The 14396-nt window shown below is 43.3% G+C and overlaps 1 protein-coding gene across 1 annotated transcript in view; it reads left to right on the forward strand.

The window, feature by feature from the left end:
- The first annotated feature begins 13458 nt into the window (after positions 1-13458).
- LOC129682658 (trem-like transcript 4 protein) overlaps positions 13459-14396 on the forward strand; it is a 9192-nt gene continuing 8254 nt past the window's right edge. The window contains exons 1-2 of the mRNA XM_055615111.1: positions 13459-13579; positions 13781-14122. Of these exons, the coding sequence (XP_055471086.1) occupies positions 13519-13579; positions 13781-14122 (403 nt within the window). The 5' untranslated portion in view covers positions 13459-13518. The remainder of the gene's footprint in view (positions 13580-13780; positions 14123-14396) is intronic.

Consider the following 14396-nt stretch of genomic DNA (forward strand, 5'->3'; position numbering starts at 1 on the left):
CCTTCCTTCTATGAGCTGTGAGCACACCTACCCTCCTCTATTTGTTCTGTGTTGGGACAATCAGAGCCTTTATACATTCTCTTCCTGAGTGCTGCTCAGCCCCTGCTACCCAAGAGGACAGCTCTGAGGAGGGTGGGATTGGAAGGAGCCTCAGTGGAGTTAATGAAACTGCAAGAGATTTGGGCCTTTGATAGAGCAGTCAAATGGGACTCACAGAGAATTCTCAGAAACTTGTCCCCATTACCCTCCTGCTAGCCAGTCCCACCCTGATGTGGACTGGTAAAGCCTATATGACAGAACCAATCTCTCTGATAATTAAAAAAAAATATATATTTCCATGCGGTTTTCGAGTTCCCATACCCCTCCTGGGATGGTGAATGTCAGCTGTCACTTGGTGGAGCATAAGATCCCCTTGAAGGCAAGCCTCCAGGCATATCTGTGAGGGGTTGTCTAGCCTGAGGTTAGGTCCTTAGGATGTCTGTAAAAGATCATCTTGTCTATGTTAATTGATGTGGCACCAGTGAGTGAGGTGTTGCTGTGACAGGCCTGACCAGGATGTGCTATGCCCAAGTCTCACAGACCCCAAAGACCACCAAGGAGCTGATTCTGATACAAATGCAGTAGGGTCTTTATCACAAGCTCGAGCTCAGGCCTACATCGTCACCAACACAGAGGTTCTTGAGTGTAGAGCCCTGAGCTCAGAGAGAAAGGGGTTTTTATTTAGGGGTATATCGAAGTTCAGGAAATTAAAGCCTGGCAGTTCTATGATTGATTGTTTGCCCAGATTGCCAAACCATAATTGTTTTACTCAACCTATTGAAAAGAACATCTGGGCAAACTCCAGGTATTCACTAGTTATCCATTGCTAGGGGTGATGGTTAAATACTACCAGGGGTGAGTGGTCAAAGCACATTTTTTGTGGGTTTTTTTTCAGGCTATTCCTTGGGTAGGGAACTTTATTGTCTTGTTCCTGAAGTTGGTGACTTATGACCTAGTTCCTGGGACTGGTGACTTTTGGGGGAAGGAGGTCAGGCCTGGTTCTCTCAGATGTTTGTTGGAAGACTTTGGACTAGAAAAGCAGTTGGATACTTTAAATGTGGCTTAATGGAAAAACCTAATAGGATCATGGAAAACAGTGCTGAGGGTCACTGGAACTGTGGTGCCATAACTAAAAAATTATAGAGGGGAAAAGTATTAGTAAGTGGCCTAGAGACCTTTCTTGTGAGGTTTTAGCAAAGAATGTGGCTGCCTTTTCCCTTGCTCTAAAAATCTGCCTGGGTAACATTGAAGACCTTCAGACTAATGGTACTGGCAGAGGAGATTTCAAGACAGCCTAGTATTGACTGTGCAGGCTGGTTATTAGTGGTCACTGTTATACAGATCTATAGTGAAAAGGAGTAAGCTGGACCAAGAAAAATACGAAGTGTATTGTTTGGAGAAAATAAAAAGGAGAGCCAAGAAGTGTAACTGAGCTAAGTTCAGTGCTTAAGGAGATAAAAAAAAAATTAAAGAAATCCAGTTGTGGCGAGACATTTTTTTAGTCCTAGCTCTCAGGAGCCAGAGTCAGGCAGACCTCTGATTCTGAGGCCACTCTGTTCTACAGGGCCAGTTTTAGGACAGCCAGGACTACACAGAGAAACCCTATATCTAAAACAACAAATGTGTAAAGAAAAGCCTGCTCTTAAGTGGGATAAAGGAGTGGTGATTTCAGGGTAAGAACCTAGTCAGCTTTCAACTTGTGAAAAGGAATTTAAAAAAAAAATCTTAAGCAGTGAAGGAAACCATCAACAGAAACCTAATGCAGATGTCATTGAATGAGGGGACTATGTTACAGCCATATCATGCAGCAGAACTTGACAGTTTTCAGACAAAAGTTTCTTCTGGCTTTAGAGTCAAGGATACAAAAAAAAAGGTTATAGAATCTTCCTCGTTAGCTAAGGAAAGATGCTGAAGCCAGGTGTGTGTCGGGGGTATCTCTGAATAGATGCCCAGTTAAGTGATGCTGTGAAGTAAAGCCTGGATTGTGTTGGAGATCCCAAAATGTTGACGATGCCAGAGTTATGGCATACCTGCCAAGGAAAATGCTGACAAGGAGTGGAATCAGCCCAAGAGAGAACTATGTTTCAGTCAGCAAAGCTGAAAAGAGTTGGAGATCTGAAGAGCACTTTGATCTCAGACATGAAGATACAGACTATGGAGTTTGTCCAGCTGGTTTTTGGTCTTGCTTTGGTCCAGAATGTCCTTATTATGCTCCTTTCCCACCATTTTGGAATGATAATGTATATCTTGTGCCATTGTACTTTGAAAGTATGTGATTTGCTTTGTAATTTTTATTTTACAGGGGATTACAGTAAGAGATTGCCATTCGTCTCAGAAAAGACTTTGAACTTTGGACTTTGAAACAATATTGAGATTCTGATAGCCTATGGGGACTTTTGAAGTTGGACTGAAAGCATTTCTGCATTATGACCTGGCTACAGGTCTACAGGGCCCAGGAAGTGAAAAGTGGAGGTCTAAATAAAAATGGTCCTCATTGGCTCATGAATTCGAATGCCTAGTCCTCAAGAAGTGACACTATTTGAGAAGGATTAGAAGGTGTGGCCTTGCTGGAGGAAATGTGTTCCTGGGGGTGAACTTTGAGGTTCCAAAAGCTCACACCGGGCCCAGTCTCTCTCTTTCTCTCTCTCTGCCTATGGATCAGGATGTAGGTCTTAGCTACTACACTGCCATGCCTGCCTGCTGCCCTGCTCCCCGCCATGATGATAATGGACTCAGCCTCTGAAACTGTCAGCCAGCCCTCAATTAAATGCTTTCCTTTATAAGAGTCGCCTTGATCATGTATAGAACAGTGGCTAATACATGTAGGAATACACATTAAAATTAGATTTAAAATCTACAGTGCATGGATGTTTTGCGTGGCTGTGCATGTCTATGCACTGTGTGTGCAGTTCCCACGGAGGCCAGAAGAGGGCCTCAGATCTCCTGGTACTAAAGCTACAGATCATCCTGAGTGTCCATGTGGGTGCTGGGAACCTAACCCAGGTCCTATGGAAAAGCAGCCAGTGCTCTTAACCACTGAGCCATCTCACCAGCCCCCGAACACCACCTCAACTGTGAGATGATGACTCTCTAGGCAGGGGACTCTGGACTGTGGAAAATGGAAAAAGTGAGCTGAACACTAGAAGACATGCATTTGTTGCTTTCTGCTTTAGCTGCTTCAAGCTTCTGCTGCCTTAACTTCCCCAGTTCAGTAGGCTACATTCTCAAACTCTGAGCCCAAGTCAATGTTTTCTTCCTTAAATTGTGAGAGAGTCTGGCCAAATAAGTCTGACCAACTCCAGGACAGGCTTCATTTTCTTGCTAGATAGAACGGGACTAAGAGTTACAGGAAAAACCACAAAAAAGGGGCAGCTAATCTGAAATGGCCAAGACATCTGGCCTGGGGAAGATCGTTGCTTAACTGCCAGTTTGAATGCACTGAAGTCCTGACCAGTGGGCACCAGCCAATCCCAATCGAGGTTATATAGCCACAATAGGAATTCCCCTCTCTGGCTTTAAAGGGGGCCTTCAACTCCCCTTGCAGCTGCAGCCATGTCATGAGGATGGTGGCCCCAGCATGCTGGACTTCTGCAGAGTGAAAGCTCTTTGTTGCTTGCATGCTACTTGAGTCTGGGGTCATTCTTTCCACGTATTCCGAACCCTAACAATTGCTTTGTCAGCATGTTTTGTTACAGAAATGAAAAGTAGCAAATGAATTCCCCTCCCTGCCTTTCCCCAGGCACCGTTCTTCCCCTCACAGCACTCTGTCCCTCCAGAACAGTGTGTTTGCTACACCGGATGAGCTCACAGAGACGTCACTATCAGCTGAGACCAGCTTCTTTAGGTCTTTAGCATGACTCTGGGTGTCATTCTCTCTGTGGATACTTGCCGGAGACCAAGAATCCCAGGCACGTAGTCACGACGAATGCTGGTGCCAGAGGCTGCAGTTAGCTTTGACCACCTAGATAGATTGCTTCCTGAGACCGGGAACCACCCCCCACCTGATTCCCCCACCTGATTCCCCCACCTGACCGGTTTTAACAGTTAATGTTAAAACCTTGATGAATCACAAGATAGCCTCCCGCCCTTCTCCCTCCAATTTTTTACTTCCTTATTCTTTGAGCTTAAAAGTAAAGCTTTGCCCCATAATAAACCGGATTTTGACAAGGAAAACTGCTTGGTCCCGTTCTTCTCTCTTGCCCGTTTTTCTTTCAGGCTTGGCCCTCTTCGAAGACCCCACGAATTACCAGTCCTGAAGGTGGATACAGGTGATGCCCAATGTGGATTGGAAGCGAGGACAACTGCCGGATGGAGGTCTTCATGAATTGATCCGGATCGCTCAGAAATCGCCGCGACGAACCGAAAGTAAGATCGGCCGCTAGCGACTCGTAAAGACCTATGTATGTTCCTGCCACTCATGGGAAAAAGATACGTTGGGTAAGTCTTTCTCCATCCCATAAAAATGGGCCAACAGTTGTCTAAGGAGGCTGTATTCATGACCTCAAGACATCGCTCAGAGAGAGAGGAATTAGAGTTAAGTAAAAGGATTTAATTAAGTTCTTTGTTTTTGTGTCAGACATTTGTCCATGGTTTGCTATTGATGGGCCAGAGATATGCCAAAAAGTGGGATCAGGTTGGAGCCTACCCTCTCGAGGACCTTAGAGAAAGAGGCCCTCTGGCCGAGATAAAGATAATAATTATCCCCCCATTATTGCTGCTAATTCCCTAGCTTTCCCTTTCTTTTCCTAAAGAAAGCCCTGACCAATTAGAACCCTCGGAGGAAGGCGATCTGGAGGAAGAGGCTGCCAGGTACCGTAACCCTGATTGGCTGCCTACACTTGGCAGTGCAAGCAAATGTTAAGAGATAGTACAGAAAAAAGAGCTGGTACCAGAAAGCCTCCTAAAGAAGAGATAGACCTCATCTCATTAGAAAGTGAGGATGAAACAGAGTCAGGGGAAGAAACTGCTAAGTTTCACAGCCTGCTTCCCTTGCGCAGCTTCCCTTCTGCCCAAAACAAAAAAGCCCCTCAGGTGGGCCGGGGCAAAGGGTGTGGAGCGGATCCATAGCATGGTGAGCAGGAGATTAAATTGTGTTCACTGATAAATTCTGAGTTTTTCTAGTTCTGACTTAAAATCAAGGTTATGCTCTGTATATATATTTAAATGTTTAAAAAGCAGGTACCGCGGTTGTTTTTTGTCTTTGTCTCTGTGTTTCGTTTTTGTGTGCTGGCCATAAGTGTCTAAATGTTTCTGTGCAATGTTTGTGTGTGTAGTACTTTCTGTTGTCTGTTCTGAAAATTCCTCAGAGCTCGAGGTGTCTGTATCTGGGTAGCAAGACGTGATCAAGGTGGTCACAGCTGCCGAAGTTCTGGGGGACGCCCCTAGCTTCATTGATATTTTCAGTATTTTGGTGGGTAATCTGTATGCCTGGTCCTAGTGAGTGCCACTCAGTGTCTCCTGGGGCAACAGCCCACTCTCAGTGTCTTCCTGGGGCATCAGGGCCTATGCCTCCTGTACCCAATGCAGGAGGAATCAGTATGTTGGGCCTGCCCCAGAAGAGTCAGTTTTGGTCCCGGGAAATTTGGCCATCTGGTTAGTGTTTTTTGTCTCAATGTCTCTGTGCAGTATTTGTTTGTGTATACCTTCTCTTTTCTGTTCTGAAAGGCCTCATGAAACTTGTTTAAAATGTGTGCCTATGTGTTTATAAGCTCTATGAACGCATATGTATAGGTTACCATGTGGTATATGATGTGCCTCAGTGCCTCACCGCCATCTTGACTTTACCATGTGGGTTATAATTTGACCGCCATCTTGGTATGGGTTTAAAAAAAAAGGTAACCTTAGTTAAATAATTCTCATTTCCTTCTAGGTTAAAAGGATGAGTTATTTTAAATTGGTATTGGTTTTAGAAATTAAATTGTTTGCACTGGTAAATTCTGATTTTAAAATCTGGTTTTGACTTTTAAGATTATGGTTATGCCTTGTGACTTCTCTCCTACAAAAGGGGTACTTTGTTTTGATATTGTAAAAACGAGTTTTAAAAAATGTTTAAATGTTTAAGGCTATAAAATATTTAAAGTTTATCAGGCATTTGGGTACGACAATGATCTTGGGTAGTCTAACAAAATTTAAAAGTTTCTCGATACTTTGGGGAAGAATAAAAATACTTTGGTATTTATTTTATTAATTTTACTAAGTAAAACTGAGCCATGTGATTTACATTAATTGAGAAAATTACAGTTTTTAAAATGTATCTTGTGGAGAGCTGTTTGTTAAGCTGCTTTGTTTATGGAAAAACATGTTTTCACCTACTTCCTTAAAACTCGTTCTAAGTTCCTTGGAGTTTATGTTACCTTTATGTTATCTGCTACAGGAAAGTTATTAAAAAAAATTGGCAGTTTCAGAACTTTTTGTAATAATGTAACTTGTTTTTGCTTTGCCTATAAAAAGCAAATCGTAGACGCTGGGCTCCAGCAGGATCATGTCAGAATGGAAAGGATTTTGATGAGAGTTTTTAAGATATATAGAATGTTGCAGAAGGTTAGTGGATGTATTATAAAAAGCCAGAGAGTTAATATGATTTGAGAAAGAACTGTATTTAAATATGTTGTACTTCATTTAAAAGGCTGATGATTCCTCATTGCAAAATGTTTTCTTATGCTCTTTTAAGGGAAAAAAAGAACTGCAGTTCCATGTTAGTCCAGGGTTATGAAGGGTTATTTTCAAATCATTGTTAACCATTATATAAAATATATGCCTGGCTGCCAGCGCCTAAATAAATAAATTAAACTTTTGTCCTTTAATTTTTTGCTATTAAGTCTTAATGCAATATGGTAGGATTAATAAGATTTGCTAGCCCCTTTATAAACTATGTCTGATTAAAAGTTTTGCTTTGATTTTAGTTTAAAAAGAGCAGATTTAAAGTTATGCTAAAGATTATAGTTAAGTATAAGATTGAGCTTTACCTAGTCTCTTTGTTTAAGTTGTTCTTTTTTTAAAAGGTTAAATCTAAAATGGGTAACCATAAAATTTGCCTATATAGATTTATTTAAAATTTGATTATAAAACATGCATCAAAAATATGCCAAAATTACAGATTATGGCATCCTGTTTGGTAGGATGCAGTTTAGAGCAGATGATAAAGATAAACAAAGAGTAACTCAAATATGCTGGCCTTCAGGCTTGTCAGAGACCTAATAAATATGGCATTTTAACATATGTAAGCTTATTATGACAAAGTCCAACCTGTTGATGCACAAGAAAACAAATTAATTCAGTTTTTAAAGGTACAACCTATAGTTTTTCCATTTAAAATAAAAGTTATTCCAATTGTTAATGCTTTAATGTATTTACTAATGGTTCATCATCTGGTGTTGCTGCCTATACTTATGATAAAAAACAGTATATTTTCAAGTGTCTAGCACATCTGTGCAAATAACAGAGTTATCTGCAGTATTGGCTGTGTTTTAAAGTTCTAATAAGCAGTCTTTAAATATTTTTACAGATAGTGCCTATGTAGCTTAGTCTTTACCTAGGTTAGAGATTACAAATTAAATTTAGACATCTGCTAAAATTTTATTTTTTACAAATTCAAAATTTGATACAAAAAAGAACTTTTCCTTTTACATTGGACATTTATAAGCTCATTCTAACCTTCCAGGACCTTTAATTAAGGTAATTATAAATCTGACTTGTTAAAGCAATGTCCTTCTTGTGTTGTCCTTTTGCCTACTTCCCATCTTGTGGTCAGTCCCTGTGGCCTTGTACCTAATGTTATTCGGCAAGTGGATGTTACACATATTCCTAAATTTGGTAATTTAAAATATGTTCATGGTGGACTTAAGCAGCACAGGAATGGGCTCCTTCCCTATCGCCTTCCTTTTCTTGGTCCCCTGCTTATCTTATTGATAATTCTTTCAATAGGATCTGTTCTTTTTAATAAAATTATGGCTTTTATTAAACAACAGATTGATGCCCTAAAGGTACATTCCATCCAGGTGCACTATCAAAGGCTGGAGATGATCAGCCAAGACTATGAATAGGCCTAATGTTAATCATCCCAGTGAGCTGAACCGGTTAGCCAGTGACGGGTAAGAGAATCCACAGTGGTCTTCTGTCCCCCCCCCTTTTATTCCACCTAAGACAGGCACGGTTCCCTTGGGATTATGGCCTTGTAAAAATAAAATAAAAGGGGACCTGTCGGGGACCTTCTGGCACCTTGCTGCCCCCTGAATTTTGGCATCTGGCTCGACTGGACTACTGCCCGGATACAATAGTGCATTCCTGGCTGACCTGGGGTTTTCAATAAGATCATCTTCCTGAAATACCTTAAATCCTCCTCTCCCTCAGGGCTTCCTAACTAACTCTTCTGAGGAACTTTCCAAATTACCATTATTAGCACATCTTGGTGGGCCATCCTGTAATTTCTAGTCACTTAGTAACCCTGCCAAAGGCAATTACATTCCTTCTGCTTCTGCCCTTCAACAAAGAGGCCATACATCATATTAACGCCACTGATTTTCAGGAATGCTGGGTGTGTTACTCACCACGGCCACTCTTCTATGAGGGCATAGCCTTACCCTTAGAAGTAATTACAACTAATGATCCTAATGCCTTACGGTGGCAGCACCCAGTCACACAGGTGTCCAGAATTGGATCATGCCTATTGGTACCTTTTATGCTTCCCCCGGTGGCTCTACAAGAAACTTGCATTATTACTCTTGTAAATTCAAGCTTTACATATATTGCTGCACCTAATGGCACTTATTTTGCCTGCTCCACTGGTCTTACTCCTTATCTTGTAAGCTCCACCTTTTTAGCCCATAGAGATTATTGTGTCCTTGGTACGGCTTTTCCCAAGACTGACTATACATTCTAAGGATGAATTCCTTCAGTTTTGGGAAAAAGGGGTACGTCCATCTCGAGTTAAACGTGAGCCCTTGATTGCCATCACTCTAACTGTAATTCTGGGGCTCAGAGCTGCTGGAGCTGGTACAGGCATAGCCTCCCTAATTACCTCCCAGCAATAATTTAATCAACTCTCCCTGGCAATGGACAAAGACCTACAAGATTTGCAAAAACGCTTACAGGACCTAAAAGATTCTATGGTGTCCTTATCTGAGGTAGTTTTACAAAACAGGCGCGGTCTAGATTTGGTTTTTCTTCAGGAAGGCGGACTTTGTGCTGCACTCAAGGAAGAATGCTGCTTTTACACTGACAAAACAGGTTTAGTGCAAAGCAGTATTGATAAGGTTCACTCCAGTTTGGAGGAACGAAAACGGAACAGAGAGAAACAAGAGTCCTGGTATCAAAATTGGTTTTCCACTTCTCCTTTATTATCCACCCTTCTTCCTTCTATCCTTGGTCCTTTCATGGGTCTTCTTCTCCTCTCCTTTAGACTTTGGGCATTTAAAAGACTAACTTCCTTTGTTAAAGAACAGGTGGAAACGCTTAACAAAGGCTCTGCGTTAGTTCATTACCACCAGCTGGCTGTTACCGATAGCAGTCAGGAGTCCCCTGATGTGCCTGAGGAAGATACCTCAACAGCGTTTGACTTCACCCGGCTAGCCAGAGAGTGGCGCCCCCGTAAATATTTTAAATGGCTGCGGAGCTATCAGTGACGGGAATATTATGATGCCAAACCCAGGGGCACACCTACGAAGCTGTGATTGCAGCCAGTGACGGGAGTATTGTGAGTCCACACCTTGGAGGCAGTTCATATAGCCTAAGACAGGCTGGTCACCTCACTATAGCTGTGACCACAGCCGATGACGGGATTATTGTGAATCCAAGTATGGAGCCAACTCACATAGCCTAGGACAGGCGGATCACCTCATATAACGGTGCTGGGCTTGGATGCTCATCATATAGCCTAAGACAGATACTTCACCCATTTTTCATTATTACAAGAAAGGGGGAGATGCCGGAGACCAAGAATCCCAGGCACGTAGTCATGACGGATGCTGGCACCAGAGGCTGCAGTTAGCTTTGACCACCTGGATAGATTGCTTCCTGAGACCGGGAACCACCCCCCACCTGATTCCCCCACCTGATTCCCCCACCTGACCGGTTTTAACAGTTAATGTTAAAACCTTAATGAATTACGAGATAGCCTCCCGCCCTTCTCCCTCCAATTTTTTACTTCCTTATTCTTTGAGCTTAAAAGTAAAGCTTTGCCCCATAATAAACCGGACTTTGACAAGGAAAACTGCTTGGTCCCGTTTTTTCTTTCAGGGTTGGCCCTCTTCGAAGACCCCATGAATTACCAGTCCTGCAGGCAGATACAGATACTGACAAATGTGTAAGGATGCATTTCAGCGTTATAAAGAAAAAAATTCATTTTCCTAAATATCTTGGGTAGTGACTGAAAGAAAAAGACTTGTTTTTTATTTATGAATAAATGTTTGTGTCTCTTTGTGGATTTGTGCATGCAGATGTGTGCAGAGGCCAGAAGAGAGTGTCAGATGCCCTTGATCTGGACTTACAGGTGGTTGTGAGCTGCCTCACATGGGTGTTGGAAACCAAACTCTGGTCCTCTGCAAAGCAGAGAGTGCCCTTTCTTAACTGTGTGATGACATTTAAATGAAACAAAATCTGATTCCAATACTAGTTCCAGTTCAGTAATTAGTGTAGAGGAAGACTGAATTTACAATTAAAGATTTGGGCTGGGCATGTAGCTTAGTGGTAGGTAGAGTCCATTCTTGCTTAGCAATTGCAGAGTCGTAGGTTTGATTCCTAGCACTGCAAACCAACCAAACAAATATTAAAGTTTCTTCCCCAAACTTCTGGATCTTAGCCACTCAAAGGGACAAGAGAGCAACTGGCTTTTTTATTCTTTGCTCTGCCATCTCCATCCCTCAGCTGCCGCATAGGAGATGAGTAGAGCAGATGCAGGGAGACAAGTCAGAAGACAGGTGTTCTGATGGCTCATGGGGTCCCAGCCGGCACTGTGGGCTTGCCGGTGAAAGCGGAGGTTTCCATGATGTGGTGTACATACACTTTTCCTAACGGATGCTGCTGACTGCTGACTCCTATTTCAGTCTCTCAGCTCTTGACAGTTGACCTGGTCGTCCTTAACTATTAACTCCAAATGGCCTGGAGTCCTAGAGAAGACAGCATCATTGAGAAACTTTCTGGATCAAGTTGGTCTGTGAGCATCTCCTCGGCTGTAACTTGTAGAAGACCTAGCCCATGCGGGCAGCACCATTTCCTGGGAAGGGGTTTCTGAACAGGATAACAACAGAAAAAGAGCTGATCACAGGTTAGCAATGGTGCATTTGTTCTCTCTCTGCTCTTGCCTGCAGATGTGATGCGACTAGAGGCTTGAGTGCCTGCCTTGGCTTCCCATCTCTGCCTTTGTTTAGAGATGTCAGCAAAATAAATCCTTCCTTCTCTAAGTTGCTTTTAGTCAGGGTATTTTAGCATGGAAACAGGAACGAAACCAGAGTATTCCCCCGATCAGCAAACAGCCAACACAGCTCTGGCTCAAAACTCCAGAGACACGGGCTGCCTTTCTCCTCACTCATTTGATGCCAGGTTTAAGTTTCATACACGCGTTTAATGGTTGGAACGCTACAGACCAGAATGTCCTGGAACTCACACTGATTCTCCTGCCTCTGCCTGCCATGGTCCAATAGGACTGAGAAGCATCTGGGATATTGGAATGTATGTATTTATTGAGACTATTCGATCATGACATTTGTGACTCAGTCAGTGGTTTAATGCATTGATGAGGAGCCCACACATACACAGCAGATATTATGCCCCTCCTTTAGAGAAGAGTATGCATATAAACATTTCAGATACGTTCCAGCACTTTGAAACTACTGTAACAAAATACTTAGACTGTCTCCTTTATAAACAATTGTAGATAGTTAGTTCTTGAGGCTTAGAAGAGGGCATTTGTGTTAGTTTACTGTAACTATAATAAAATACCTGAGGCAGTTACTTTATAAAGAAATGAGGTTTATTTACAAACACATCTGAAGGCTTAAAGACATGAGCTTAGGTTAGCTCTTGTAAAGGCCTCAAATTATATGGCATCAGATGTTAAGAGTCTGTTTTGATCACGTCACTCAACAAGAAGCCAGAGGCATGTGAGGGATGGATGGATGGATGGATGGATGGATGGATGGATGGATGGATGGATGGAGTGGGGTGGGGGGAAAGGGAAGAGGAAAGAATGTGGAGAGAGAAAAGTAGATAGATAGATAGATAGATAGACAGACAGACAGATTCTGGGGTCCCATAATCACCACCCAGGGCATGTTTCAGTTATCCTAAAGATTCCCAGGTAGCCTGCCTCTTAAAGGCTCTACACCATTCTGGAGACTAAGCTTTCTGATCCACCATCTTTAGGAGCAAATGCAAACCATATGCAAATCATAGCAGGGCAGGGGCAGACTCTCTCCCTTGCTCTGTTTTGCAATCCTGAGCCCATGTAACCCGTCAACCCCTTAAAGGCCTGACCTCTTTTGGGGATACGGCCCTTAGTCTGCCATTGATAGCTCCCAGAATTCTTGCACATGGGAGGTATAGTTCTCTCCTGATTATTTACTCCATCATCTTCCTAAATTAACAGGAACTTGTGGCTGTTTAATATTTTGAATATAAAGTCTAACATCCATTTACTTTATTGCTAGATTGTCTCAACATTTCACCATTTCTTCCACACACTTTTGCATGTGAGATGTTAACATAAGATGGTTTCTCCCTCTCTTTTTTTTACTCACTTATGTGTCCCTTCAACAAATACCAGTTGACATAGTCATGAATTCCCCTTCTTCCTTTCTCACCACTAAAAGGTCTCTCCCTCTTGGTTTCCCTTCCGGTAATCTTTCCACAAGCGTTCTTTTACCTGCTGGTAGCCATCCCCTCACCCTTTCCAGGGACCATCCTTACAGCCTGGCCTTGGAGTCTGGTGGCTCACAAACCTCCCAGGATGAAAACACATTATTGCTTGGGAGTGAGGCCCCTGACTTATCTTTGAGGTGGGCATACCCAAGACTCTGGGCACACCTCTAGGGACCTTTGACCTTTCTCACTGAAAAAGAAAAGAGGAACGAGCCTCTTGCTCCACACAGCTATTTTTTTTTCTTGAGTGTTCTTAACTTTTTGTTTTGCTTTGTTTTTTGTTTTTTTGTTTGTTTTGTTGTGGTAGCAATAATGCAGGAATGTGATTGTGGATGGTATGAAGTGCCTTAGGGAGAGGATGAACAAAAAGAAGGCTAGGCATAGGGACAGGGCTGAAGTGTGAGAGCCAGAGGTGGACCCTGCAGCAAGGGGGCCCCAGTCCAGGCCTGACTACTGTTCCTCTCTTGTGTCCATAGAGCCCGCCTACCCAGGCCAACCACTTCCCCAAACACAGCTCTGGTCTTCCTTGCTTCTTACATGTCACAGATGCTGAGAATCAAGGGAGACTCTTGCCCATTCTAAAGGCATCCCCTTCTCCTCTCCTCCACTGACAGAATCCGGGGTGGTATGGCCTGGAGGTGCTCACAACTGCTTTTGGCCCCTGTGTTGCTGGTGTTCCTGGCCTCAGGTGAGGTGATTCAAGGTACAAGGTGTAGAGAGGTGGGATGAAAGGACAAGGATCTGGTAGCTGTCAGGCTGACCCTGTGACCAGAGCTGGTTTGGGGGCCATGTTCTGAGTCTGGTACTGGAAGTCATTGCTTGTTGGCATTCCCAGCCCTGCAAACAGATGTATACAGCTGGGGCTCTGACCTGAGGGTTTGTTGTCCAGGTGTCTGGGGTGCGGCAATATCCGAGGAAGTCCGTAGAGTGGTAGGACAGGACCTATCGGTGCAGTGCCAGTACAAGCCCGAGGCGGGGCCTTATGTGCAGAAAACGTGGTGTCAGCAGACAGCTCCAAACAGATGTAACCGAGTGGTCACCACCTCTGAGCCTCGGAAAGCAGACAAGGCGTCCCAGAGCACAATCTGGGATGACCCTGAAGCCGGTTTCTTCAGAATCACCATGACCCACCTCACGGAGAAGGACTCAGCATTCTACTGGTGCGGACCATACAACCCCGCCCGCAAAGAGGTGAACGTTCTCCGAAACATCAGCCTGGTGGTGTCTCCAGGTGAGGCCTTTCTTGGGAGATATAACCCCTCTTCGAGGGACCAAGTGAAATACATATCACCTCTCCCTTGTCTCTGTCCCCTCCCAAATCTGACATCTGATCTGACTGAAGGGCATGGGTGCCCTGTCCCTACAGACAGCTTCTGATCTGTCATTCCTGGCTCAGGCATTGAGGAAGGATGTTTAAGTTTCATGGGGCAGGCACCTGGAGTCTCTTTCTGACTCTTTTTTTATTTTATTTTATTTTATTTTATTTTATTTTATTTTATTTTATT

Source organism: Psammomys obesus, unplaced genomic scaffold, assembly GCF_907164565.1.
Source record: "Psammomys obesus unplaced genomic scaffold, mPsaObe1.curated_primary_1811, whole genome shotgun sequence".
Classification (NCBI taxonomy): domain Eukaryota; kingdom Metazoa; phylum Chordata; class Mammalia; order Rodentia; family Muridae; genus Psammomys; species Psammomys obesus.